Genomic DNA, 26022 nt, shown 5'->3' on the forward strand with positions numbered 1-26022 from the left:
CCAACTATATTCCTTATATTCAACTATAAGTGACAGCAAATATAAATAATGGTTTCTCAAAATACTTTGTTAGCAAATACGTAAATATGAACATTAAACATCTGTTTATCTAAAATACCTGTAGGAGGAAGTAGTGTCTCCACTTCTAAGTCTTAATTATTATACTTAAATGGCTTTTTTTGTCCCATACCCTATCTTGCCACTGTTAACCATCTCCTTTTTCCCACCTCAACCCTCCCCACAAGAAACCTGCAGCTATGCCTTTTAGTATATGCATGGTGCAACCTGAAATGAAATCCAGCCACAGCTAGCAGATTAGTATTGAATGCTTCTTACAAGATAATTCTTAACACTGAACTCTTTATTTATTAGTAAGTTACTCTGCTGTTAAAAGCTGTGATAAAACAAACCTGTGACAGAGCAGAGAACAGTCAGGTAGTTGTAAAATCTTCTGTAAAGTTTCTTTGGTAGAAATGTGTTTCAGGCATGCTTAAGAAACTCCAGTATCAGATACTCTGAGATTAATATTTGCTCACTGGAGGGACAAGGATGGTTCCAACTGGAAAAGTTTTGTTTGTCTGTTTTTAATTTCAAGATTAAAAACAGTATGTCAAGTTAAATAAAAGTTTGCTTATGTCAGGTTGCTGAAGATGTTCAGGTAATCTGCACTCCAACTGCAGCTCCCCCTTCCTATTTAGATACTGAAGACAGCCAGTTTGACACATTATTATTGGAAAAAATTATATTTTGGAAGAACTCACTACAGAAGGTGACAGAATTCCAAAAATCAAATTACATGAAAATATACATCGCAATTTTCTTTGTACATTAGGTGAGGAAACTCTGAAGTAGAAGGCAAAGAATATGAAGGGCCACAGAAGAGAGAAAAGGGATAAGGAGAAAACTATTTTTGATACCAAACCCAGAAGTTAGTCATTTGAAAGCCTACAGATGCGCATGCTTGAATTCAACCTTGAGATAAAACAAGTCTCCCTCACACACCCCACCCCACAAACAGGCAATGCAAAAGGCAAAAAAAAAAAAAAAGTCACCCATAAAAAAAGCAGCTCATCCCATCTTGGACTAACTTAGTCAATTCAACTTCCAAATGAAAACACTGAAGTCCCTGGAAAGGGAAAAATCCAGCAGGCTGCTCAAGGGTGCTCCATGGCCAGTTTATTGCTATACCCAATTCAAGAAGCATGTGCAATTGGGTTTCTTATTAAAAAAAAAAAAAAAGAGGGTTGAAGGAAAAAAGAGCACCTTTGAGACTACAAAGGTCATCATAAAAGAAGACACAAGTAATTGATAGCAAATCCCTTCAGGTTTAATTAGGAAAATTTTAAGTTCTGATGAGGGAATAAAAGGGAGCACATTTCCAAAAAACAAAAGAGATACTAAACTTCAATAAGCAAGAGATTTTAATTAAGCCTCAGTGGGTCAAAGGAAAATTAAAGTGGAAAAAAGACTTTAATCCTAATTGGTTTTAGTCTGACATGCTTCACAAGTTGTTGTTTGTAGTTTCCATTTTTTTAAACTGATAGGAAACAATGAATAGGGAAAGAAAAACCTGCTAAAATCTTTAGAATTTACACGATTCTATTCCTAACTACAGACAGCATTATTTGGTACAATGTGTATTTGTGGATGTACATGAACAGTATATATATTATCCGGATCATGTTGTGCTATGTACACATCTTTACAATTCTTCCTGAAGGTTAAAGCAGTTCATTAGATTTCAAAATGCGTAATCATCTTGTGTTGGCACTTGTTAGGCTCTTGTCAGCATTGATAACTGGCATGTTTTATTGCAGCCCAGTTCCAGCCAGTGTTTGCCAACTTGTAACAACAGAAGTCCAGCAATAGGTGGGTAGAGTGCAGGAAAAAAACAGTGCCATGTTTCTCAATTGGAGACCTACGAAGAAATCACAATTATTAGAATAAAAGCACTCACAATCCTTAATTAGTTTTAAAACTTCAGTGTTTCAAACTCAAGGAAGATACTTATTACTTATTCAAGAAGTCTACCTACCTCTATACAGAAGATGCATACATCCAAAAGCATCACCTGAGAAAGACTCGAGTTAGGTTCAGCATACTGTGCGACTCAGCCCAACTATCAGACCTTCAGGCTCCTGTCACTTGCGTTGCTTGTCAAGTTCATAGTGTGTAAGGGTTTGATTATTCACACAAAACTAAACACCTGTAGGTTTTTCATCGAAGCTTCCGTGCACCACTTACTGTGAAGGATGGATGCTGCTTTGACAGCGAAGTACAGTACAAAGTGGCACAGCAGTGCTTCATTAAGCAGCAAGCAGTGTTTGAAGCCAGCTACAAAGCCCCTTCTCATCCAATTCATCATCCACAGCTTACTTAGGAGTCACCAGGATTTAGAAAAAACTTGTGCCTTCCAAATAAGTACTACAACCAATTTCTTAGTATTTGTCATAAGCATTGTTTCACTATAGCCAAGTTTAACATGGCAACAGAGTTAAGGTTAATTCAGGATATTCTGGAGTATTGCTCAGTTATTCCCTAAGGAAGAACTGCCAGTTACATTACAAACTATTACACTGTGGTTCAGGGCAGTTGTATAAGCCATTCAGTTCCTTTGCCTAGTCTTTTGACAGAATTATGAACTTCTCATGCTTTCTCTATTCTGGAGAGAGTTCAGTTCAATCAAAGCATTTCTTCACAGGATGCTGCAGTACTACTTTGTCACAGAGCACATACACACCCTGACTCCTCCCAGAAACAGAACTACCAAGAGTGTAAAGCAAGCAAATATTTCCTATGCAACTTTGGTGAAGAAAAACTGTGAGCAGTGGGAACATCTGACAAGATTTTCTAGTTGTCCAGACAGCACAACCCTTCTGCACAACACACAGTACTGTATTCCCCCCCAACCCCAGCTTTGTATGGACACTTTAGTGTTACATGTTTTGGGGCTTTCCCAGCAAAATGGGTTAGAATAGTTTACTTGCCAAACCAACCATTAAGAAAGGGCAGCTTCAACATGAAGTTCTGTTTTGCTTTGAAAAAGCAAGAGTGGAAAATTAGCTAGTTGAATTTTCTGGCGTACCATGGTTAAAGTAACCAAAGGCCATGTATTTAAAGGCCACATTTTAATACAGCACTTTCTATGAGTACTTATGGTTTAAAAAAAAAAAAAAAACACCAAGGACTGTTCAAATTACAGTAAGCATCTGGAATCAGGAATTCATTTTATCAGGGTGAAAGAGTGTAAATACCACATCAGCTACTCTGACATGAAAAGTTAAACAGGTTCTCAGATACACTAGTTCAGTTTTCAAGCAGAATCTTTTTCCGAAGCTATTCCTAAAGCTTCCCCAGTGAAAAAGTCATTCTGGGGCTGCTGAAGAGAATAACACTTTTCTTGATATAATCTACGGCTAATATCTCAACTTAATTATTTCTGATATACTAGCAGACTTTGTTAAAAAAAATAAAGGCCCCATAGATACCTGAAACAATCTTATCTGAATAGTTCCTAACAATGGCAATGAAAGCGTAGTTAAAACAAGCGACACACCACCAATATCTGCAGGAGAAGTGCCACATACATGCATATAAACTTAAGGTAGCAATACAGGATGTTTTTAATATTAAAAAAAATATATTCTTCACAATAACGAACATGAAGGAATGAGTATTCCTTTCTAGTACAACACTAGTAATCCCTAAGTCCTATTAGGAAAGCAAGATGAATACTGCTAAAGGGAAATGCAACTTCTCTAGTACTCTTGTATTTATTCTATTCAGAAATTCCCCAATCTAGGCAGAAGGGCTGTTACTGCACTAGAAAGTTTAAGCAGTGCTTTAACTATGAAGTCATTTGGCTGCACAGAGCCAAAGAACTCCACTAAGACCAAGCAGCTGAGAAGATTTTTTTCCTTTCTGAGAAAAAACTGAACTCAGCTACACTTAGAAAATCCTTAACTCAGGTAAACTAACTCTTCTTCAAAAGGATACTTACCCTGAAAAAAGTGAAGCTACTAGCTGCTGAATAAGTGTCACTCAAAAGCAGTTTCTTGGCTTTTTCTTACACAGCGGGCAACTTTTCTTTTAAATTCTCCATTTCTGTCTTCTCTCCATTCTTTCTGTAATTGAACAGACAGCTTTCAGATGTCAGTGCTATAACCATATACAAGCTCTAGGAAGAATCTTGGTGTTTGTTTTCAGACATTTACCATCTAGTCAACACCTAAGTTTGCTTACAATCATTGAGCTATTCACTAAATAACATTCAGGGCTTGAACACTTGCTCTGGGTTTTCATGCAAGTTGCTCACAAGACAGTGAAGATTTAGCCTCCGACCCCCTTGGCCTTTAGGCATTCCCCAAGACTAACCTAGTAGCTACCAGCATTTTGCAATGTCTGGGCTGAAATCCATTTATTTCAGCCTGACAAGCAGAAGCAAACTGCAGACCACAAGCTATTGTTACAGGTTACAGGAACTGGCTTGAACTGCAGTGATGAACAAAGGCACACAGCTACTGTAGAGCCGGTAGTTCTGCAATTTTTAGGACAGTCCAACTCTCTACATCTACCTAGTACACTCCAGGATGGAAGTACAGAAATCACAGTATTCAGAAGAGGCACAACAGTATCCTTGGAAAGAAAAAACTCCTAGTTGGCTGCAGCTGCACAGTATCATCTCCACAAGGAAGACCTTAACAGAACACTCAGCATACCTACGGAGCTGGTCCCTGGAACATGTACTTGATTTCAGAACTACACAGATTAAGAACAAAGATGAACGTGAAGATAGGCAAGAGATAAGTCTGAACGCAGAGATGTGCGAACCATAGCATCACTAAAACCTCACAGGAAGAAGTGCAGTCACTCGAAGCTATTTTGTGTCAGCTTCACCAAGCACTCAGTTGAAAGCATGGAGTTAGCACACAGTGACACCCAGGTTGACATCTTGTGTGCTGCCTTACAGTTCAGCAAGGAAGTGACAGGAAGTATTTTATGAAATACAGGGTTCTGAAGAAGTGTTTTTTTTTGTTGTTTTTTTTTTTTTTTTTAAATAAATAATCAACATTCTTATGGGGCTGGAGAAAAAAAATAAATCACACTTCCTTCCTTCTGAGGTAACCTGGCAGGCAACACCTTTCCACCCCCTGCATGGGGTGAAGGCGCATGCGAGAGAAAACTGGGATAACTGGTACATCCCAACGTGAACCACCTCCACGCTCACCTAACCAGTTAACATCTTGGAAAGGCCAGCGTGTTTTATCTTTCCAAAGAAAGCAGAAACAAGGCTACTAATTAGTTTGTTCTCCATTTTCAGTAATTAATCCTGAAGCATGTGGTTCCTTGGATGGGGACACAGGACAGCTTACACAAGAGTTCTTAAGGCCAAGAAAAGCTTTGAATTTGTGCTTTCCCAGCTTCAGGCTCTCAGTATTTTGTTTTCCTACCCTTTATTTGTAGCTCTATGAGGCAAGTGTTCAGTATTAAGTTAAGTTCCCAATTTGACAACACTCTCCAAAAGTCTCATTTCAGGTTACAAACTAGTTCCATCTGCTTCTCACAGCATGTACTCAGGCTCCTGTCCCTCACTTTCCCCACCCCAAGAGAGTATTCCAACCCACATTTTTCAGTTTTCCAGGAAGCAGCTATTTCCCCTGCTCTTTACTGCCATGACCTGCCTGTGAACACCTCATTTTCTAGATTCACTGAAGATGAGAAGTTAAGGAGAGCAAAATAACTTTTAGTAACTGCCAAATGCTGTTGCTGCAGTAAACTACAAGACTCCTCGATAAACAGATCAGAAAAGAGGACGTGAGCCATCCAAGTCTTTGCTACCCTGATGAGGATCTTCTGGTTAACATGGAGGGGATGCAATCTACAGTCCAGCAAGAGATGCTAAGCTGCTGAAGCAGCACACTAAATTTAAAAGTTACTTTATATCTTACAGTCAGAAAAAGAGTTACTAGCATCCAAAGTTGTATCAGTCATTCCTTGGTACTGTTGTCAGTCTGAGATGGGTTTAAAGTTCTGTTCTTTCAGGCTGGGGTAAAAAAGTTGTTTCCTTAAGGCATGTTCAATCTTTACCCTAAGGTTGGAACCAACTTACCAGCCAGTAAACAAATGAGACAAATTAAAAAAAAAAGACAGCTCTCACATACAAAGCTGCTCCTGAGGCAGCTGATACAGAGTGGGTTATAGTATAGAAAGACTTAAAAACAAAACTTGTGATGCCAGTTGGTGATAAGTATAGCTAGAAGTACAAGCTTTCTCCAGCCTTAGGTCACCTACATTCAACACACACCAGTTTGTAAGCTGAGGAATTCTAATGGTACTTTCAGCATTTCATTAATAACTCGCTCCTTCCAGTGCTCTCAGGTACGCCAGCAGAAAACATCTGCATGCCCTGGGTATTTGTTTCCAGGAGTGTTGTGAGAAGGGGAGGTCCAACACAAAAGAATATTAAATGTGGAAATTCTTCACTACAGTTGCTGGTGGCTTTGTTTTTCCTTACCGCATTAAGTTTGTTTCACATAAGACTGTTCACAAGATTTTTCAGCAAAGCTCAACCACCTCTGGAAATGCTAACAGCATAGCAGATGAAAGGCTTCTAGGAACTAAACTCCTGCCCACCTTAGGAAGGAAAAGCTAACTTGATGGAGGAAGTTAACATGCTTCTAGAAAACTTTGCGTCTTCCAATTGCTACCTCCCTTTCCTTACTCTTCCAGTTAAGCCTGGAACTTCTCTTTTGCAACCACATTGCATGTATTAGTCATTTTTGTACTGCAATTCAAGAGTAATTCAAAGGAAAGTAAGTATGTTAGCATCTCTCAGGTGAATGGGGCCAGAAGTCTGTTCTCCCACTTCCCCCAGAACTGAGCATTTTCCCCTCCCCACCACAGTTATTAGTCTGATTGCTGTTCTGCTATAAAAGCAGCTCTTCTAGAGATCCAATAGCCATGTTTATACACCCACGCAGCACAGGCCATGCTCCAGAAACATTGTGCTTGCTGCACGCAACTCCTGCATCAAACACTTCTGACAGGATCCTCACTGCAGATTCACCCCAGCCTCAGACTATAAATTGTGCCCTTCTCCCTTGCTCAGGCATTCAAGTCTGGGACAAGACCAGACTTAAAGGCTGGATGCTCAGTGAGGCCTTCAAGTACTTTCTCTAGCAGACCTGCACAGACAAAGCTACAGCTTTACTCCATGTTCAGGTAACACTGTTTTAAAGATGTGAATACAAAAAAAAAAATCACAACAAAATTATACTGAGGTACCCCCACTAAATTTTCTCCTTCCCTTCAAAGTGAGTTACTTAAGCCATTAATAGATTCATTAAGACAAAATATTGCTAGTTTACACAAGTAATGTATTACAAACAAAGACAGGTTCTAGAATATGTCTACTTCTACAGCTAAACTTAACAGCACTTGTAACTGTTACACATATATAACCACACAGGATTTTATAGCCAGCTTCCAAAGCAGCCAAGGCTTATTCAAATACATCTGTGTTCAAGTTATTTACTACAAGTAACTACATTACTGCATAGGAGAAATCAAACCACTGCCTATGAAGCTCAACAGCATCTCTCCCTTGCATTCTCTAAGACATTTACCAGGGCTAGCTGGAAATTCTATTTCACAATGAGTGCTTTTCGCAACAAAAAGGTAGCCTTAGTCCATACTGTACAAAGTTCACCTGAAAAATTATTGTACTGTTTGTCAAAGTAGAAGCAAAACACTATCTCAAGTTTGTTTCTACACTAAAGACAATTCGCAGGCTAAGAAAAAAAAAATAATCTTACCGCTGCATCAACATTAGCAGGAGAATCACCATTGGGATCTGCCAGCATAGAAATTACACTAATCATTATAGTTTCCACTGTGTGAATAGGAAGCCAGCGTTCCTCAGGTTTTTCATAGCCATATTTGTCTTCTCCAGGCTCATGAAGAATTGAAATGCAGACATCACCATTCTTGTCAACTACAAAATAGAACAAGGCATACTTCAGTAATGAACAACACGCTGGCATTTCTTCAGGATACTTATGGAACCGTTAACCTTCACTCCAGCTAGTCTAAAAACATGTTGGTGAAATAAAGTTTATAAAAAGGAAAGTAATTATATGTTACAGAGCTCAATCTCTAAGAAACAAGGCTTGGTTGAAGTCTTACTATGCCTAGACTTTTGGGGGAGGAGGCAATACATGGGTGGGAATAAATTATTTTTTAACACCAGGCTAACAACTCTCAAAACTAATTTAACTCTGCTTCCACTGCAGGTCTTTTTTTTTTTTCCTGTTAAAGTTTAACAAATCAGAGGATGACTTCTTCCACGGCATAAGCATCAGCTGCATACTACTGCTGTGTATTGGAATATCACTTAAGTTGCTAGAATCACAAACCGCTGGCAAGTACTCTGACATTTCCAGAGCTGAAAGTGACACAGCACCAACATACTCACATTCCCTTATGACAGGAGCACCGTGCTGGTCTCCTCCCAGCTTTCAACATCTACATCTCCACTAGTGACTTAAAACCTAAAAAACATTCCTACTTCCCAGTAAAAACCCTCTTCCAGTTTAATTCACCTTCCCATCTATGTCCAGCAGAGTAGAAATAAAAGAAACCTTAGGAAGAGCCATCTTTGGAGGGACTAAGAGATGCAGTTATTTCCTTTCACGCTTCACTGAAGGAGGACAACCTTGGGCCTTCTACACTGAGCTGTCAAATTGGTAATACAGTAAAAATGAAGCACTTGAAGATATAACAGAAGGCAGGTACAGAAGTTAACACTCTCCTCAGACCAGAGCTTTGCACTTAAATATATACATGTAAAAAAAAAAATCATAAAAGTTATCTAGAATCCAATAAGCTATTGAAAGATACTCTAGGAGCAGTCTCTCAGAGCAGCACTATTAAAACCTCTGCCATGTTTAGTTATTGCTGTCTTCACATAAGAAAGATGTAAATATTTTAATACTTCTAACACAAACAAAATTGTATTCATTTGTCTTGCTCATATTTTCATTCTTAATTACAAAAAGCTGGAACTTTGACATTGCTTACCATTCGGATGCCAGATTTCTGTGATGAACTTCATTTTTGGTGGCCTCAGTGGATAGTCTTTTGGAAAAGTAAGATGAGCCTTGAAAACACCACCTTCACTGGGGAATCAAAAATATCTTAGTAGAGTTTCTTGTAAGTTTAAGCTGATGGCTGGAACTTACTGATGCACCAAAAGCTCTACATCTACCCCTCACACAGCTTAACATGTTGTTAATTAACAGTACCAACATTCCCATAGGCAATGCAAGGAGTTTCTAGACTGAGAAGATCCTTTCACAAGATACTGCCAGTTCCCCAACACTTTTTTTTTTTTTTTTTTTTTTAAGAGCTAGAATGATGTTCCATAGGGAAAAAAATGACAGGGAATTCACTACCTGGAATTACAACTCACTTTTTTCCTCCCAGCACATTTGTTAACAACAAAAATATTGCCAATAACTCTCAAGTACAGCCCCGCAGGTATCTGTTTATATTCTTCCTTTAAACGCCTCTGTCTTAATCTCCCAGTATCAGCCTCAGTGAAAAGTTACAGAAAGCTTTATAGTTCGTGTCTACCAGTAATACCTCTTCAATACTCATCTAAATGGACTCAAGCATAACAGTGAAGTCTTCAACATTACATTTACCCACTAAACTGGAGAACAACAATAAATGAGACATCCAGTTTTTATGTGGGAGTTGCATAAAGTCAGGTCCACATTTAACTGAAATAACAGTTTAAGTAGCTAGGTTTCAATACCCAGAAATACTCCTTTCTGAGAAAAGTGAATCCTGTATTCAAAGGAAGTCTTACAGATGGAATACTCAGCAAATATAATCATTTCTTGTAACTGACGTTTGTTACCAAGTTTGAAGTTGCAGAGGCAGAGGTTACAAAACTAGAACATAACCTCCAAAGAAGGTGGCATGAGATATGCAGTATGACAAAGCTACTCATCAACAGCCACTCCCATGAGAATTAGAGTAAGAAAGAGCTGTTGTGTGCATCTGGTTTTCTCTGTTGATAATGGAGTAGAAGCCTGCATCCAGAGCTCACAGGCTACTGAGAAAATAAGTTTTTACCACCAACAATAAAAGAACATGCATAATTCTAGCAGGTCTCAAGAAACAACACTATATCTAAATGACTTGGCTCTTAAAAGAGCGCAGCTGAGGGGATCTGAACCCACAGCACTCATTTTTAACAAGTTTCAGGAATGCAAATTACAAAGAATTATTACTCTTCCTAGGAAGGGTAAGAATTCCAGAAACACCAGATATTTTAACATCCATACTAGGCAAGATAAAGGGAAGTTAAATTACATTTGTTGACAGCCCCAAACCAATTAAATTCTACATTTCACAATGAAAGGAGTTCCTCCTTCCCTTCTTAAAGGAGCAGATAATAAATTCAGGCTGTAAACCAGGCTGTACTTGGTTGCCCTTCATCAACAACATATAAATAAAGTTGTATGTGGTCTGTAATGTATATCCAATTGAGTTGTCAATCAAGAGAGACCAGTACCATTTTTAGCAATATTTCTGATAAAGGAGCCTCTATCAGTAGCATCATGCACTAAATCTGAAGTCTACTTTTTTTTTTTTGTGTTGTAAACTCAGGAAAAGTGACTAAGGACTGGAGCAGAAGAGAGCTTGCTATCTAACAAACCTCAAAATGAGCTCAGCACCTTACTAAAGTGGGGAAAAAAAATGCTACTGCAATTTTAAACATACAAGGAAAAGGTCAATTAAAAGCAATACATCTTTACTGACAGTATTTATAAAGTGGCCATGAGAATATAATGTAGCCACTACAACACTGTTCAAAAAGAGGTCAACACAAGTTGGAGAATTCCTCTCATGCAAGACTTGAGAATCACAATGTAGCGAGCTTGAGAAGCCAAAGCAATTTGATTGTTGTGCTTAACTACTTACTCAGAAGCCTGCAGACAAAGGTATACAATGATTTGATGTTGGAACTAAAACTGACCTCGAGTAAATGCCACTAAAAGGCTTTCTGTATCAGTAATTTACCACTGGAACAGCTTAATAAAGGAGAACAGAGTTCATCTTCGAGAGCTACACTTTAAGCTGACCTTTTCAGGGCATAAAATCTTTTCCCAGGAGCTAGAATAAATGATCATATGCAACCTCTGAGAAAAAAAAGTTATTCTCTCAATTAGCCAGAGGTTTGGGTTTTTTGTTGTTTGTTTTCTAAAGAGCTACCACACTACATGTGCCAGAGTGCTTCAGATACATATATATATAGATAAATAGAGAGCTGGACAAATGCAGCAAACTGGAGTCCAGCAAAGAAGTTACAGTGTGAAGTGCACACAGTTTTGTGCAAGTGTCCATTAAAGAATCTTGCCCTTCAGAGCAAGGATAAAGATTCAAGCTTTTTGAAGCCTACCATGCAAAGTTTGCCTACAACACAAATCTGATCAGCGTTAAAGTACTCTAGGTCACATTGGGAAATTCTCCTTCAGCAAACAGTGATTGCTGTACGGGTTGACCCATCTCAAACTGCGAGGACTTGAGGCTTGCTCTGTGGCCTGCTGCAGTTTCCCAACTGCATCCTTCTCAAATATTTTCCTACAGTGGCCATCACGAAGTTGGAATGGTTTGAAGTTGTGCTATCAGCTAAGCTAGAGCCTCACAGCAGTGACAGCAAGCAGATTACACCTGCCTTACTTCAATGCATAGAAACCAAGCTGCCCCTAAGCACAGCCTATCCTCTCTTTTCCATAGAAGTGCACAACAGGATCAGTGCTGCAGCTTCCCAGGAGTGCAAAGAGGTTTAGAACTTCACAGCAAATTCAGCTATTTACAAATACTTTACTAGCAACTGAACAGCATTACCTAACTTAGTAGGAAGATGTAGGTCATCTCTACTTAGACCAAGCTAGAACTAGTAAATAAGAGTTCTACTTAAGTTTCTATATAAGTAGCAGTACTTACTATAGTGTATCTGGAGGACCAATAATAAGGACTTCCCATCGATAAAGATCATTGTCATCTATTAAGCCCGCTGAAAAGCCTTCCACTGGATTTTTGTTGAGCTCTGTGTAGGAAAAAGAATTTAAGAGTGACTTTAGGTGCCTATCGTATGTATTCGCTGGTTTTGCTCATGCCTCTATAGGTGACCAAAAAAACCCCACGACTTTCAGCAACCTGGTGTCTACTGATAGATTTATGATCTGGACGAGTATCCTCAACTCCCTGCCACGTACAGCTGCGTGCTGCCAGAGTGGAGACCCAGCCTGACGCACACCACCAGCTGAGTGCGTCGGGAGCAGGATGACCAAGCTGTACTCAGCACCTTCAGACATGTTCTCCTGAACTAGCTGCCACCAGGTGTGCATGCAAATGAAGAAATCCACATGTTTGCTACTAGTTAGAGAGCCACACTATTTCACAAGAACCCTGAGGAGCCAGATTAAACTCAAGTGTATTTTTAGGTCTAGAGAAATGTTAACAGAAGAAAAGAGTCACACATATTCTTTACTTAAAAATAACATCCTACATCCCTTTAATGATTCTTTTCAGATTCTGAAAAGATTTGAGATATGTGCCCAGTCCATTTTGGAGATAATAATTTACTAAATTCTGAACCATTAGAAGTGAGCCTAGAAGGTGAGCTTGTTATGTTTTTAGTTTCTTTGTTTCACAGTTTTATCCACTAGTGATAAGCACAACAGGATTCTAAGTTTGTAAGCCACTTCGTATAGTTACAGCCAGATCGGAAGTTATCTGGAAATAGCTATGCAGAAGTCAGGCCTGGATACGAACTCTACCAACTGTGCTCAGCCTGCTCCAGTAAAAGCACAAGATCTGGGAAGGAACACCTTAAATGAGTACTGCCTAAAGAGGGAAGTTGGGGTAGGGAAAAGAACGTCTCAGCTGATTGCTGCAGGTCAGACACCACTTTAAATCCCAACTGGTCCAAATTTAAGATCTTGATACAGCATTTCCAACAGTGCAAACTCGTGATGGACGGATCTTTGGTATTTAGAATAGGGCAGGGGGAGAAGAAATTATTATTTAACTCGTTTGCCTTCCATATAACATCAGGGTTTGTTTTGTTTTACAGCTGCTACTGCAGGCATTAAATCCTGCCAGGCATCACACAGCCCCCACTAGTTACAGGTCACTGTATCCCCCCCAATACATTCCTTCTATGTCAAATCTATAGCAGCAGCTGTATTTTGTGTTGGTTTCTAGGTATCAGACTGGAGTTTAGGGCACCCTGTAAAGCCCTCAGGTACACAAAGAAGAACCTCGAGTGAAAGCTTCGTACCTTTATGGAAAGGAGGCTACCATTACATCCAAACCCAGTTGTCCATGAGGTTGCAGTCAGTGTTTGCTCTAATTAAGAATTAAACTATTCAAAGAATCATTAAAAAAAGACACAATAATCAATTCAAGCTCTATACAGACAAGTAAGTCCAAACACTAAGAGCTCTCAGCTCACATGAAGGATCAAGATCCTGAGGAGGTGGATAGCAGGAATATTGACTTCACTCAGCCACTGGTAACTCAGAGTCAAGTTTATCCACACAGATGAGTCAGTGCTAAAATCCCAAGAAATGTTTCATTTCTTGGCAGTATGTTGGAAGGGCTTTTCTTAGAACCTACACAGCAGTGGTTCAGTCAACAGATGAAGTCAAACATTCGCTCAGTTACAGCACAGAACAGACTGAGGTGTTGAACCACATCATATTTTCATTAAACAATGCCTAAAACAAAAGGTAATACCACAGGCTGCCTAACTGAGATGCAAGTTTCAAAAACCCAAACCTATAGCACAACCACACCTCTGCGAAGCAGGCCAGTTCTCACCCTCCAAGATCTCAGTTGAAACAACTGCATAAGCTTGAGGAACAACCCCATCCAATTTTAGGTTAAAGGGACAGAAAGAATAAGCATGTCACGTGGAGCCAGAAGCAGATGCTGCAAAAGAGCAAGCCCACCCCTCCCCAAAAATTCTGTGCTTCACCAGTCCCTTACCACCTCCCTGCTACAGACATGCCTTCAGCACCAGATATTAAATGATCTATGACATTAATATTTGAACGTGATCTGCTTTTGCTCATGGGGTTTTATTAGAAGTTGTCTATTGTTTATGCAAAAAGAAAGGATTTGTCCTAACACCTCTGTTCAGGATGCTGAAGTTGCCCATTAGGGTACGGGTAGTGTGATGCAGGAAAATCATCCAGCACAACTACAGGAGCCAACAGAAAGTGCAAATGTTAGGTTTCAGTATTGCATCCTAAGACTTTCAAATTTGAAAGTAAGCCTCCAAAACAAGTTCCCTCATTTCTACATCTCCAGAGAGAGAAATCAGTTTTTTGCAAACTTTCCTGTGTAAACTGCTAACGTTGAGCTGTTTCCATTTAGCTTCCTTACTGGTTGCCAGTTATCACTTGTCAGTGATAACGCTGAACAAAAAGTTAAAAGTGGAAAATTAAGGATGCTGCTGAATGCTGAAGTATTCAGCATGCCACACTATTTTAAAGTCCAGCAGGCACATCTCTTCTTTCTTGATTTGTGCTACTTCCATTTCTTTTTATATCTGTCTCAGCCTCCAGATAACAGCTTTTTTAATCCTTAGCTCCTTTGAAGCATTTTTCACATACTTGTTCCCAATGAAAGCCAGCTCTTGCATTCTGACTCATACTGAAGACCTTGCAGCGCTGTATTGCAAGAGATCTTGTGAGAAGGAGTAAGACTGCTGGATACCAACTGTTGTAACACTGGAACCTGTAAGCTGTATGAGAGGGACAGCCATTGACAAACACCCTCGGTGGCAGCGATTAGGAAAATCTGCTTAGGGGATGTCACCTATAAAGCAAATTGTGCTGTTACTTCTTTTACTGGAGATGGCATCAGTCTCTGCTTGCAAGAAATTTTCCTGTTCTCTTTTCTCTGTAGCAATAGCAAAGCACGGTGTAAATAGTTACTGCATGAACACTTTAACGTGAGGGAGAACAATGGCCATAAGCTCAAGCACCTTCTCCACTAGAGGCACTCGGCATTACCACAGGCAAGTTAGGCAGTCTGCATGGAAAAGCTAATTTTATGCTAAACAGAACATCCACCAATGGCTAGTGAGCAGACAAAAAAAGGAAAGCTCAGCCAAGTTCTGCACTGGGATGTGAAAATCATCGTCCCTGGTTGTTTTACTGTGGACAGTTACAAGCTGCTACTCATTAAAGCTTGTGAACACCGAAGCCTTGTTTAATTATTTTTCCTGGACAAAGCCACCGCTGCATATCAGAAGATGTAGGAGCACCTCTGTCCCCATGAGCTGAGGCTCACAAAGCAGCAAAATCTTTCCCCCAATCCACGTACCCTCAGCACAGCTCACGCAAGGATGCGAGGAGCAGAGGCTCCAGGCTGCGGCAGGCTGCTGCCAGGCGGAGCGGTGACACTGACACTGCTCCCAGAGCAGACACCTGTTCCGTCTGTCACTTCCCACCACCCCCAGCACTTAACTGCTTGTGGACTGAACGGGAGGGAGCTTTCCCAGACAAACCCGTGGACGGCGAGCAAAGGATTCGCTTCCCTCCTCCTGCCAGGCAGAGGGAAGCAGCGCTTGGTGCAGGTCCTCTGCAGAGCCCCGCTGGAGAGCAGGGCTGGGCTCTAAGTCCTGGAAAAGCTGAGAGGTCAGACACCTACAGAGAACTGCGTCCCTCCAGGTTATTTTTTTGACACAATATTTCTCTGCAATACCTTCATTTAACTGAAGACATCCTGTATTTTTCTGTACAAATCCATGTCCGCTAACACATCTCCATCACACCCATGCTCAAATTTCAGTGCAGGTTACCTGCTGCTAGGCACTGTATGCTACTGTTTAGTATTTAGTCCAAAATTACCTGCATTTCTAATAGTTTAATGTAACAGAAACTTTTCTTCCCAGTGGAAAATTTCTTACATTCCCTCTGGAAGCACCCTCAGGTAGAGTCTTCAGCAGCTCGAGCCGCAGCTGACAGCCAGCACACACCAGGCTGGGCAGCTGCCAGGCAGCAACGCGCAGGGAGAAGAATCCCGTGGCTGCTCATAAATCAGGCTGTCGGTTCCTTTAGTCCCGGTCCTGAATCAATACCTGTTTTGGGAGACGCCGGCAGGCCCATGACAGAGTTGTTTAAGTCCAGAAGAGGCTTTAATGCCCAGTGCCTGGCTTCCCACACCGCCTGCCAGCACCCCGGTGCTCCTGCAGTGGTTTAGCTCCGAACCAGATCCCATCGCCCTAAGCTGGAGCCGATGCCATACTTTACGCCGTGCTGCCAGCGTGTTCAGTTTACACCAAGCTACTGATGTTTCCACACTCGCTAAAACGGCATTTATTGAAACCAGGAGACTTTTAGAAATCCAAAAGCAACAGCGTCAACAGAAGTGACTAAGCAGAAAGAGCCCCGTGGCTGCAGGCAGCAGCTATGTGCGGCATCTCAGCATTTCAGCCTGACGCTCCGGCTGCCAACCGCTGCACACCAACACCGCCGAGGTTAAGTTACACCACCGAACAAAGCTTGCAGAAGTACAAGCTTCTACAGTATTTTTAAACAGCAGCCTCTTCAGCGAGCTGCACAGTGGTTGAGGTTTGTGCTGCCAGGGGACTGAGTCCAAAGCAGGAACAAAATGAGGACAGCCCAAGTCCCAGCTGAGGCTGCTGGAGAAGCCGTCGCCCTGACCCGCAGCCAGTCCCTGCTCAGGCAGGTACGGGCTGTACCAGAGACCTACATTTGCTACAGATTAGGCTTGGTTTTTCTTGGGTGCCTTTTGTGAGTCCAGGAGCTTCTAAAAACAGTTGTTGAGCCTGAACCCCCTCCTTCCAGGCTCCTCTCCTCCATACCCCACACCGTGACTTCCATGGTTAGATGAACCGAGGTCAGGTAGGATTTCCAAGACTCTTCCTTCTGCCTACGTACACAGCTGCAAGGCTTTGAATCTAGAAGATGAGTGCTGGATACTGCTGAAGTAACACGATCTCACACAGACCTGCTCCCAGAGCTCTCCATATTATCTGCTTTCATCATGTTCGGTCTTGCTCCACGAGCTCATCCAAGAAGTTCAGTCAAAACATAGCACATGATGCACAGCATTCCTGCCTGCCACTCCGGCAGTGACAAACCAAGCAGTTAGGACAGAACAGTTTTGTTCTCAGAAGGACATTTTAATTTATTTTGCATCAAGACCGAAGCAGTAAATACAAACCTGCCCTAAGGAGAGATCTCTATCAACCAGTTCAGCAGCAACTCTAGATTTGGCTCTTAACTTCAGCCTGGCAACTGATTAGCAGCGCTCCACGTGCTATCCCCTGTTGAGGAGGGCAGCATCACACAGCCCTAGGTCTCCCCTGGGATCACAGAATTTGTCGGGAGGGTACGTTTTTAGCATCAACACACAAGCTGCTCAGGGCATCAGCCCAACACAACGCTCCACAGCTGCAAATTGTGCTCCTCTTGCTGTCTCATCAGCTACACCTGCACAGCCTTCCAAGGATGTGCGCAGGAAAGCGGGTCTGGGAAAGAGGGAGGACAGAGATGGAGGTTTCTGGTTTGTTTGTTGTTTTTTTTGTTTGTTTGTTTTCAGCCCTAATAAACTTCCTAGCCAGGGCCACAGCTGACCAAAACCTCTGAATTTCAAAGTACTGTTTAAGGCTTTGAAACATGCTTCTGGAATAAAGACTCTCAGCAGTAAATGTATAACCAGTGTTCAAATTACAATGAATACTCATTTCGGTAGAAATTGAAAAACAAACCATTTCCTCAAGAGCCCCTGTGACTAGACTGCTCGAAGCAGGCTTTTCTATTCCAGTCACACCAGAACCCAGCAGTTACCTCAGCCGGGTTAATACCGAGGTTGAACAAGCCTCTAAGAGCAAGGTCTGAGCTTGGGGCAGGAGGGAGGATGGGAAGAACAGGGAGTCAACAGGAGTGGAAGAAGCTTGATTCTCAGGGTCAATCCTGAAAAGAAGCGGGTTTTTCACCAGAACACATTCATCAGGTTTGCCTAGAGTCAGTCACAGCATGGGGCCACATTCACCCACTGTACTCAGTAATAACACGAGTGCCACCCTCGTCCTGCCCTTAGTGTGCACTCTGAAGAGTCACAGAAGTACGAGGTGGGTACACGCACATTTGAGATGCTCCCTCAGCAGCACTCACTAGAGACCTTATCAGGATAAGGAGTTCAAGACTCCAGTTATCTCATCCCAAAGCAGATGTCAAAAACAGGTCAGATGAATCATGTTCCACAATTGCTTATTTCTCTCGCAAACAAAGGAGCCTCCAGAGCTTCAGATGTCTACCGCATACTCTGCTAGAATTCTGCAAGGCAACCGTCATCCTACGTGTCAGTCGTTCGTATAGCTGACGAGTTTGCCATGGATAGTAGGAAAATTTTATTAAACAGCTGTTTACAAACTACTGACAGCCTAAAGATACAAAAAAAATCCATCTAAGTATCTTCTGAACAGCCCTCACATGCATCAGTTATGGAACAGCGCTGCTGAGCAGAGTGAAGAGCTCTAGGATGCGGGTTTACATCCAGGAATAAAACACAATTCTATGGAGTGTAACAGAAAGGCTGCAGCACAGCACTGCCATAGGGAGATGCTGACATGTGGAGTTCAGAAACCTTCTTCATCATATGTGTAAGCTGGTGTACAAACCAAGAACACGCTTCCAGTTTGTTTTCTTCTCTCACTCATATGGATAACAGGTTTGCATCCGAATTTGAATTACGTTACTATTCAGAATTGTTTAAGACATATGCCTTTAAGTGACTCTCGACAGCATCATCTTTTAGATCAGTACCAAGAACAAGGCAACGAAAACGCCAGCCGGGCTGACATACTAGGTGGTGTGATGACTGCATGAAAATGGGTTTCCCTTAACACGCATCACATATGGGAGGAGTGCATGGGAAAGCTTTAACAAAGGGCTTCTATCAGAGCCTTTACTATCGATCTAAACCAGAACAAGCGCTGCTAACATTCACCCCCACAACAGCAGTTATTTTTACAGAATCCTATTTCGTTTAGATTGCTATACTTAGTGTTCTTACAGGGTCTGGATATCTGATCTCTGTTCCAGCTGATGTGCCTTGGACCCGAGAGCAGGAAGGAGAAGAGAACTAAGTACAAACACTCACACTGGCAGGGTAGGTAGCCTAGAGCACAGACCTCCTAGATTCCGTACGCGACAGATCTTGCCAAGACCAGTCTAGTGACAGATAGCCACACACCCCTGAAAACTGAAGCACAAAGCAGGTGCAGCATGGTGATAGCACAGACCTGCAACGTGAAGCGTCACCAGATTCTGTTCCCAGACACTGGGACAAAAGTGAGACTGTGAGAGTTTCAAGAGCTACATGCCCTCCTTCCTCACCCAAAGCACCTGCTCTTCCTTCTCCAGGCATCTGACTTCACACACGTTTCAGTATTTGGTTAGTTCATACTTTCAGAACGGCAGCAGCCTTCCAAGTTCAGAAGTTCTGCTTCATCAGAACCCAATCTTTATGCTGAAAAGAAACAGCTGCATTTTATTTTTTTTAAACGCTTCCATCCCACTCTGCACCAATACTTAGAAGCTTACTTCTGCAGAATACCTCACATGCTTAAAGACCTTCATAAAACCCCTGCCTCGAAGGTGGCAAACAAAAACACCTGGATTAGAACAAAGATTACAGTAAACACACTATGGGAAAAAAAATTAGCAGAATGCCTATATGAGGCAAGCAAGTTTCATCTATGAAGTCCACTCATTCTCAAACTGCTTATAATAACAGGACTTCAGAAAAGAGATGTGTACCAATCATGAAAGGGCACGAGTAATCCTATCTTAGTTGAATGTACATGTGCTGTTCCAAGTCTTGCATAAAAAAGTGGCATGAGATGCAGAAAAATCAAAGCAGAATCCATTATAGTCACAACATATTTTATTTGAGGACTACTTACTCTACTTGGTCCATCTCAATTCAATTTCTCTTAGACCAAAAAAAGAGTAATCTATGGCAAGACAACCAATCTTTACAGTTTACACTTCTACAGCAGACAACTCATTGACACTGAAGTTGGAATTATTATCAACAGTTACACAAGGCAAGACATTTTTGCAGGATTTGGACGATTTAACATCTCCAAATAAAAATCTTATTGATAAGTCAGGAATTCTAGTTAAAGTATTTTCTCAACAGGTATTATTTCCACTCCTTATTTTACAGCATCTCCAGTAGCACTCTCCCATTCCAGTATCCCCTAACAGACCAGAAATAAGTCACTTCACTGTCAGATCCAGATACGTCCACAGTGTGGTGCAAATTACAACGCCCCACCTGGGGGGAGCAGAGAAGAGAACAGAACTGTTTCCAGTCAGCTTGGTTCTTTCCCCAAAAGATTATTACTAAACTGACCTAACCAGAGCCAACTGGCTGTGACCACAGACAGCCCTTCAAGGGGCAACGTGCTGAAGCAGGTTGTTACTGGTAGCTCATCTCATTTGCTCAAGTAGCTGGTTGAGTCATCAAGCCCCTCCATTTTGAGGTTTAGCTAGACCTCGCTCTCTAAAACTGCCAGCATCCCTGGATTTTTTGCTGTTGTGATTGCAGTCAAAAAAGCACCGTTCAGCGTATTCATGCAGCAGGAGCATCTGAAAAACCAACATGTGTGGCTAGCAAAGTTTGCCACAAGTCACATCCATTGTGTTACTTGTGGTGCAACAGAAATTCAGGCTGCTCACACTGTTCAGACTGTAGTCACTGTAACAATGCTCGTCTTTTAGCAGTGATGTTATCTATAAAGCCAGTGAGAGCGAGGTAGCTTTAATGCTTCAGCCACTTTCTTACAAGAAAACAGGATTATCTGCTACGAAGGGGGGGCCTACACTACGAGAGTGTTAACATAATCAGTATGCACATGCTATATCTAAGCACCCCAAAAGCATGACAGCAATGAAGACTGATTCTCATCTAAAAATGAAACTTTTTTTTAAACACAGCAGTCTTACAGAATTTAAGTGAAACTAGAGTTAAGATTCTAAGGTCCTGCAGGTGTAAAACTTCAGTAATATTCTGTGTTATCATGAATAGTTATCACAGAAACAGACCTCTCCAAGGAAGCTAATACGAAGATTAGCATCAACTTATTACTTTGAGTAAGTACCACTCAGATGGTATTATCTGGTGGACTAACCTACTCTAAGGCAGAAAGTAGCCAGTATTCAACTGTAAACAAAGGCTTCTTGTACTACCAGCCAGCCAAGATATACGCCATCTCAACTTCGATCTATAAAACAATCTCAATTCTGTAATTCCCTCAGAATTTACTACTAAAATATTTTGAAGGAAACCCTGTGTAACTGCCAGAAATTCAGCTAGCCCAGTGTCATACCACAAGATTTTTCCACAACAGTAAAAAAAAAACTGTTGAACTGCCACGTTAAGTATTTAATATAGTTTTCCAAGTTGTTAATTTTTAACTAGACACTTTTGCTTTGAAATGAGTTATAAACACTTGAAACTGAAGTAATGCTGTGTTTCTCACGTTTGAGCAAGTTATTAGCATGGTTTTTGGTATCCTAAGTTGGAGAATATATACACAATACAGCAGAACTTTGGCCAATGAGGGCAAGGTTATTCCCCTGTTTTTCAGCAAGCCGTGTTTGTGTCAGACTACTCGCACTTCTGGTTCCACTGTACACCGCTGATTTAACTGCATCCTCCCTACACGATCCTGCCAGATGAACTAGACAAGTCTGCCTACTCTGTGTCAGCAACGATTGTGCACAAAGATGGAACGAGAACATTTAGAAAAATGCCTCAGTCTACAAAACCCTTGGGCTCAACAGATCTGGAGACCTGAGAGCATAAAGCTGCTCTTCTTTGTTCCATCTCTTTTTAAAGACCAGGATGTGTTTGGACTGTAGGGAGAACACATTTTACTCCATCGCCTCTTAGGGGGATAAACTCTGCTGATCCAGTGTTATACTGATCTACATACCTGATCCTGCATGTCTGTCTGTCTGTCCATCATACCCCACCCCCCAAAGTTCAGAGGGGCTTCATGCTTTTAATTCCCCCTGCACCTTACCCATAAGAGGAAATGGGTAGGCCATGGCTACTCTTCTACAGCACTAGTGATCCAAAAATCAGGATTGAACATACATCTGCAAGAACATGTTTATTGAAGTTTAAGAGATTTCCAGAAGCTGCTAGAGCTTACAATTAAGTTGATTTGAGAAGAAAAAGACATTTAGCTTTACAGACATTCACACAGGAAAACCTCTAGGGCTCCACTCTTAGTGCCAGCACACTGCCTGCTTTTGGTAGTCAAAGATCCCGATTCAGCAGCTCCTTTGAGCACTTTTTAAAAAACGCCCAAAGTTCCAGATATCTTGATTTGAACTGTTCTTGTGCCTAGATGGTGGGCAAGAACACAGATACTGAAGCAGATACTAATTCCCTGGCAATATAGCTGTTACACTCACAGAGACACTGAAACTACTTAGTATAAAGAACCCACATCTAACTTTACTCCTACTTCGTGACTGTTGCTAAATACCCCTTCTTAGAGTGTTGTCAGCATCCAGAACGTGCTGCTTATGAGGACAAGCATATTGTCCGTATGGTACATGGGTACCAGGTCCCTGCTCAAGTTACAAGGCTCTAGAGGAGCAATCAGTTTTTATATACTTACTGGAAAATCTTGGGACTACATTGCCACGTTTCCTTTATGCGCTCTGATAAAACCCTTGGCTTTAAGTCTCAGTGACAAAAAAAAAAAAAAAAAAAAAAGGGCTCACCAGCCGACCTTCATTCTAACAGAGGCTTCAAGAACTAAATCAACTCATTGAAGTGCTATGTCACAGACTCCTAATTTCCCCATCTTTTTTTTTTTTAAGACAAAGCATATGGACAGACAACAGTTCTGAGGACTACCGTTTTACCTTTCTTTCTCCTTTGGAGACTTTTTTTTTAAACCTCTTAACATTGAGAATAACTATCTAGGGTCTCACCACCCATTAAAGAAGTTCCATATTCCTCAACTGCTCCACAACTGCATGGGCTTCATGTCCACCCTTCCTCCACCTCCTGATGTCTTGCTCCAAGTCTAACAGCTCCAACCTCAGACCTCTTGTGGTTTGACTACAGCCGCCTTGATAAGCGAGTGATCTAGAGCAATTTAAACAAGTTTAGATCACATTAACTCACCTCCACTGCCAGTTCGCTGTGCTCCAAAACCCAACCACTAAATACAACCCAATGACTCACCACACTCGATATAATGCAAAAGCTGCATGTAGCAGAAGGGCTGAAATACCAGCCCCGCCAGAAGAAAGAATACCACAGTGCTGATTTTTGTTTTGAGGTAGAACAAGCAGTGTGAGTGTAAACAAAGAGACACATTGGAGCAGCTGAGACTTGGAAGAAGACAGTCAGCAGTAGTGTAGGAAGATCAGACATCATGAAGCTCAGTCTCTGCATTGCGACTTCAAGTAGCCTGCCATCAGAAAAAGCAGTGTCAGAGTCTAGTTTCAGCTCAGTTCAGGTTATCAATTAAGGAAGAAACAGTTTTCCTTCTCAGGTCAGTAACTCTTCCAGACAGGACTCCAGAAGAATTCAAGGCTCCTTCAACGCTCACCACAATCACTTTTAACACTTGTTTCTTTTTTAAGAAAGTACATTAAGAATACCAACAGCACTGACAGTACTTCAAACACAAAAACCCCACACAGGGTTGCACGCCACACAAACAGCTACACTACTTGAGTCAGCACAGCTGAATCAGTAAGATGGCAACTGGAAAAGCTTACCAGCTTTTGCCATTACACACGAAACCTTCAGAAGGCAGCGAGCAGGACGGTTTGGGGGTTAACAGCAGTCTACCCAAGAGCGTGCAAGCCCACTTCCACATCCAACCGGCCCATACTTACAGATCATATACCTATTGTTATCGTCCCGTGCTTACAGCACGTACACCTCCTGTTATTGTCCTGTGCTTACAGAACTTACACCTCCTGTTACTGCCGTATCTGACCACGTGGACGCCTCACCCGCTGCCAGCAGCTTGGGAGCCACTGAGGCACTCAAGAGGTACGTGGCTACCCTCCTGAACACGGGCACGCGTTAAGGTGAGCTTGTTTTTATGAAAAAGAACGTCATGTTAAAGGGATTAAAGAACTCCTGTGCTAGTGGCTGGCTACACTTCAGTTTTTTCTCACCCTTATTAGCACCGAGCACCACCGAAGGGAGCCGCTTACACAACCCTCCCCTCCCTCCCGCTGACAGGACCCTGTGGTCCCCCACTGCCCTAAATGCCCACCCAAACCTCCCCTGACCCCCCGTGTCACCCCAAACCCTCTCTCTGGGCATATTTAAGCCGTGTTTGGGTGCACCCAGCAGCGTGGGCACGGCGGAGCTGTGAAGGGGGCGCCCGGAGGCACCTCAGGGGCTGAGGTGAAGGAGGAGGGGGGGGGGGAGGGGGGCTCCCGGCCGCGTTTCTCTTTAAATCTGGCAGCGGGCGGCACATGGAGCCGCATTGTGCGTGCCGCGCATGCGCAGCGGGGCCGAGCCGAGCCGGGCCGAGGCCAACCGAGCCGGGCCGAGCCCAGCCGAACCCGGCCGAGTCCACCCGAACCCAGCCGAACCCCCTCGGCGGCGGCGCGGCCCGGCCACAAAGGGAGGGGGCTGGGGCCGCTCCCGGCCCTTCCCGGCCGCCGGCTCCTCCCCCCGCCGGCGCCTCCAACCCCACACGCACAGCGGGGGCAGCCCCGCTGCGGCCCCCCCCGGGCCTCCAACAAAGGGGGGAAGCGCCGTGTGCCCCCCCCCCAGCCCCCGTCCCGCCTCCCCGGGCGGCAGGGCACGGGGGGTGAGGGAGGACGGGGGCACCTCAGGTCCCCGCGGAAGGTGCGAAGGCCCCGAGTAGTGTTTCTGAGGGGGGTGCAAGAAGATAAATAAATAGATCAAGCACAACCACCAGCCCTCCCCTCCCCGCTGCGCTCCGGCAGCTGGCAAACCCCACCGAGACCCCCCCCCCCCGCGCTCTCCCCACCCCCCCCCCCCACCCCTTGTCCCCTTCCTCCGCCAGGCTGAGGGGGGCGAAGGGGGGCCGGGGGCCGAGCGGGGCCGTTGTGTGCCCCCTCCTCAGCCCCCCCCAGGGGCTGGGGGCAGCGGAGGAGGCTCACACCCCCTCACACCCCCCTCACCCCCCGCCCTGCCGGCCCCTCCGCACCCCTCCCCCCGGCCAGGCAGCTCCCCCTCCCCCCCTCGGCCTAGTTCCCTCAGCTCCCGGCTGGGCAGGGGGGCGGCGGGAGGGGGATTTGGGGGGGGCTCAGGGGGGCTCTCCCCCCTCACACCCGCCCCCTCCCGCCCCCCAAGCGCAGGCCCCTTCCCTCAGCGGCCGCTCTCCTCCTCACCCCCCCCCCCTCCACCTCCACCTCCCGGGGCCGATCGCCTCTCGCCTCCCCCCTTTCCCCCCACTCCGCCCGCCGATCTCCCCCCCCGGGCCGGTACCTGCCAGTTGCCTCCGCAGTAACAGGGCGGACTGGAGCTCCGTCATTCTCCCCCTCTCCGCCCGGGGAGGGAGTCCCGGGGACGGCGCGGCTCCCGGTGCTGCGAGCGCCCGAGGAGGCGGCGAGTGGCCCTCAGCCCGCCCGCACGGCGCCCCCCGGGGGTCTGGCTCGGCGCCGGCCGCCGCCACAGCACGCAGGGTCCCTGCCAGGGGCGAGCGGCCGTGGCTCCCAGCCGCCCTCCTCCTCCCCCCGCCCGCCAGGAATTTCGCTGCACTCCGGGCCGCGTTGCGCAGGCGCACTGCGCGCCGCCGCCGGCCCTTCCGCGCCGCCATCTTGAGAGGGGAGAAGCGGGCGGGGAGGCGGGGCGAGCCTGGCTTCGGCCGCCATCTTGAGAAGGTCACTTTTCTCTATCTCACTCTCTTTCTTTTTTTTTTATTTTTTTTCCTTC

At 43.7% G+C, this 26022-nt stretch overlaps 1 protein-coding gene across 1 annotated transcript; it reads right to left on the reverse strand.

Annotated features, from left to right (window-relative positions):
- Positions 1-724: 724 nt before the first annotated feature.
- Positions 725-25921, reverse strand: UBE2G1 (ubiquitin conjugating enzyme E2 G1). Its single transcript, XM_068656193.1, has 6 exons — positions 25576-25921; positions 12019-12121; positions 9079-9176; positions 7815-7993; positions 4001-4124; positions 725-1918 (listed from the first exon to the last, which is right to left on the reverse strand). Exons 1-5 carry the CDS (start codon positions 25904-25906, stop codon positions 4038-4040), a joined length of 798 nt encoding a protein of 265 aa, XP_068512294.1. The 5' UTR covers positions 25907-25921; the 3' UTR covers positions 725-1918; positions 4001-4037.
- Between the last annotated feature and the right edge of the window lie 101 nt (positions 25922-26022).

This window comes from Anas acuta, chromosome 19 (genome assembly GCF_963932015.1).
Source record: "Anas acuta chromosome 19, bAnaAcu1.1, whole genome shotgun sequence".
In the NCBI taxonomy this organism is placed as follows: domain Eukaryota; kingdom Metazoa; phylum Chordata; class Aves; order Anseriformes; family Anatidae; genus Anas; species Anas acuta.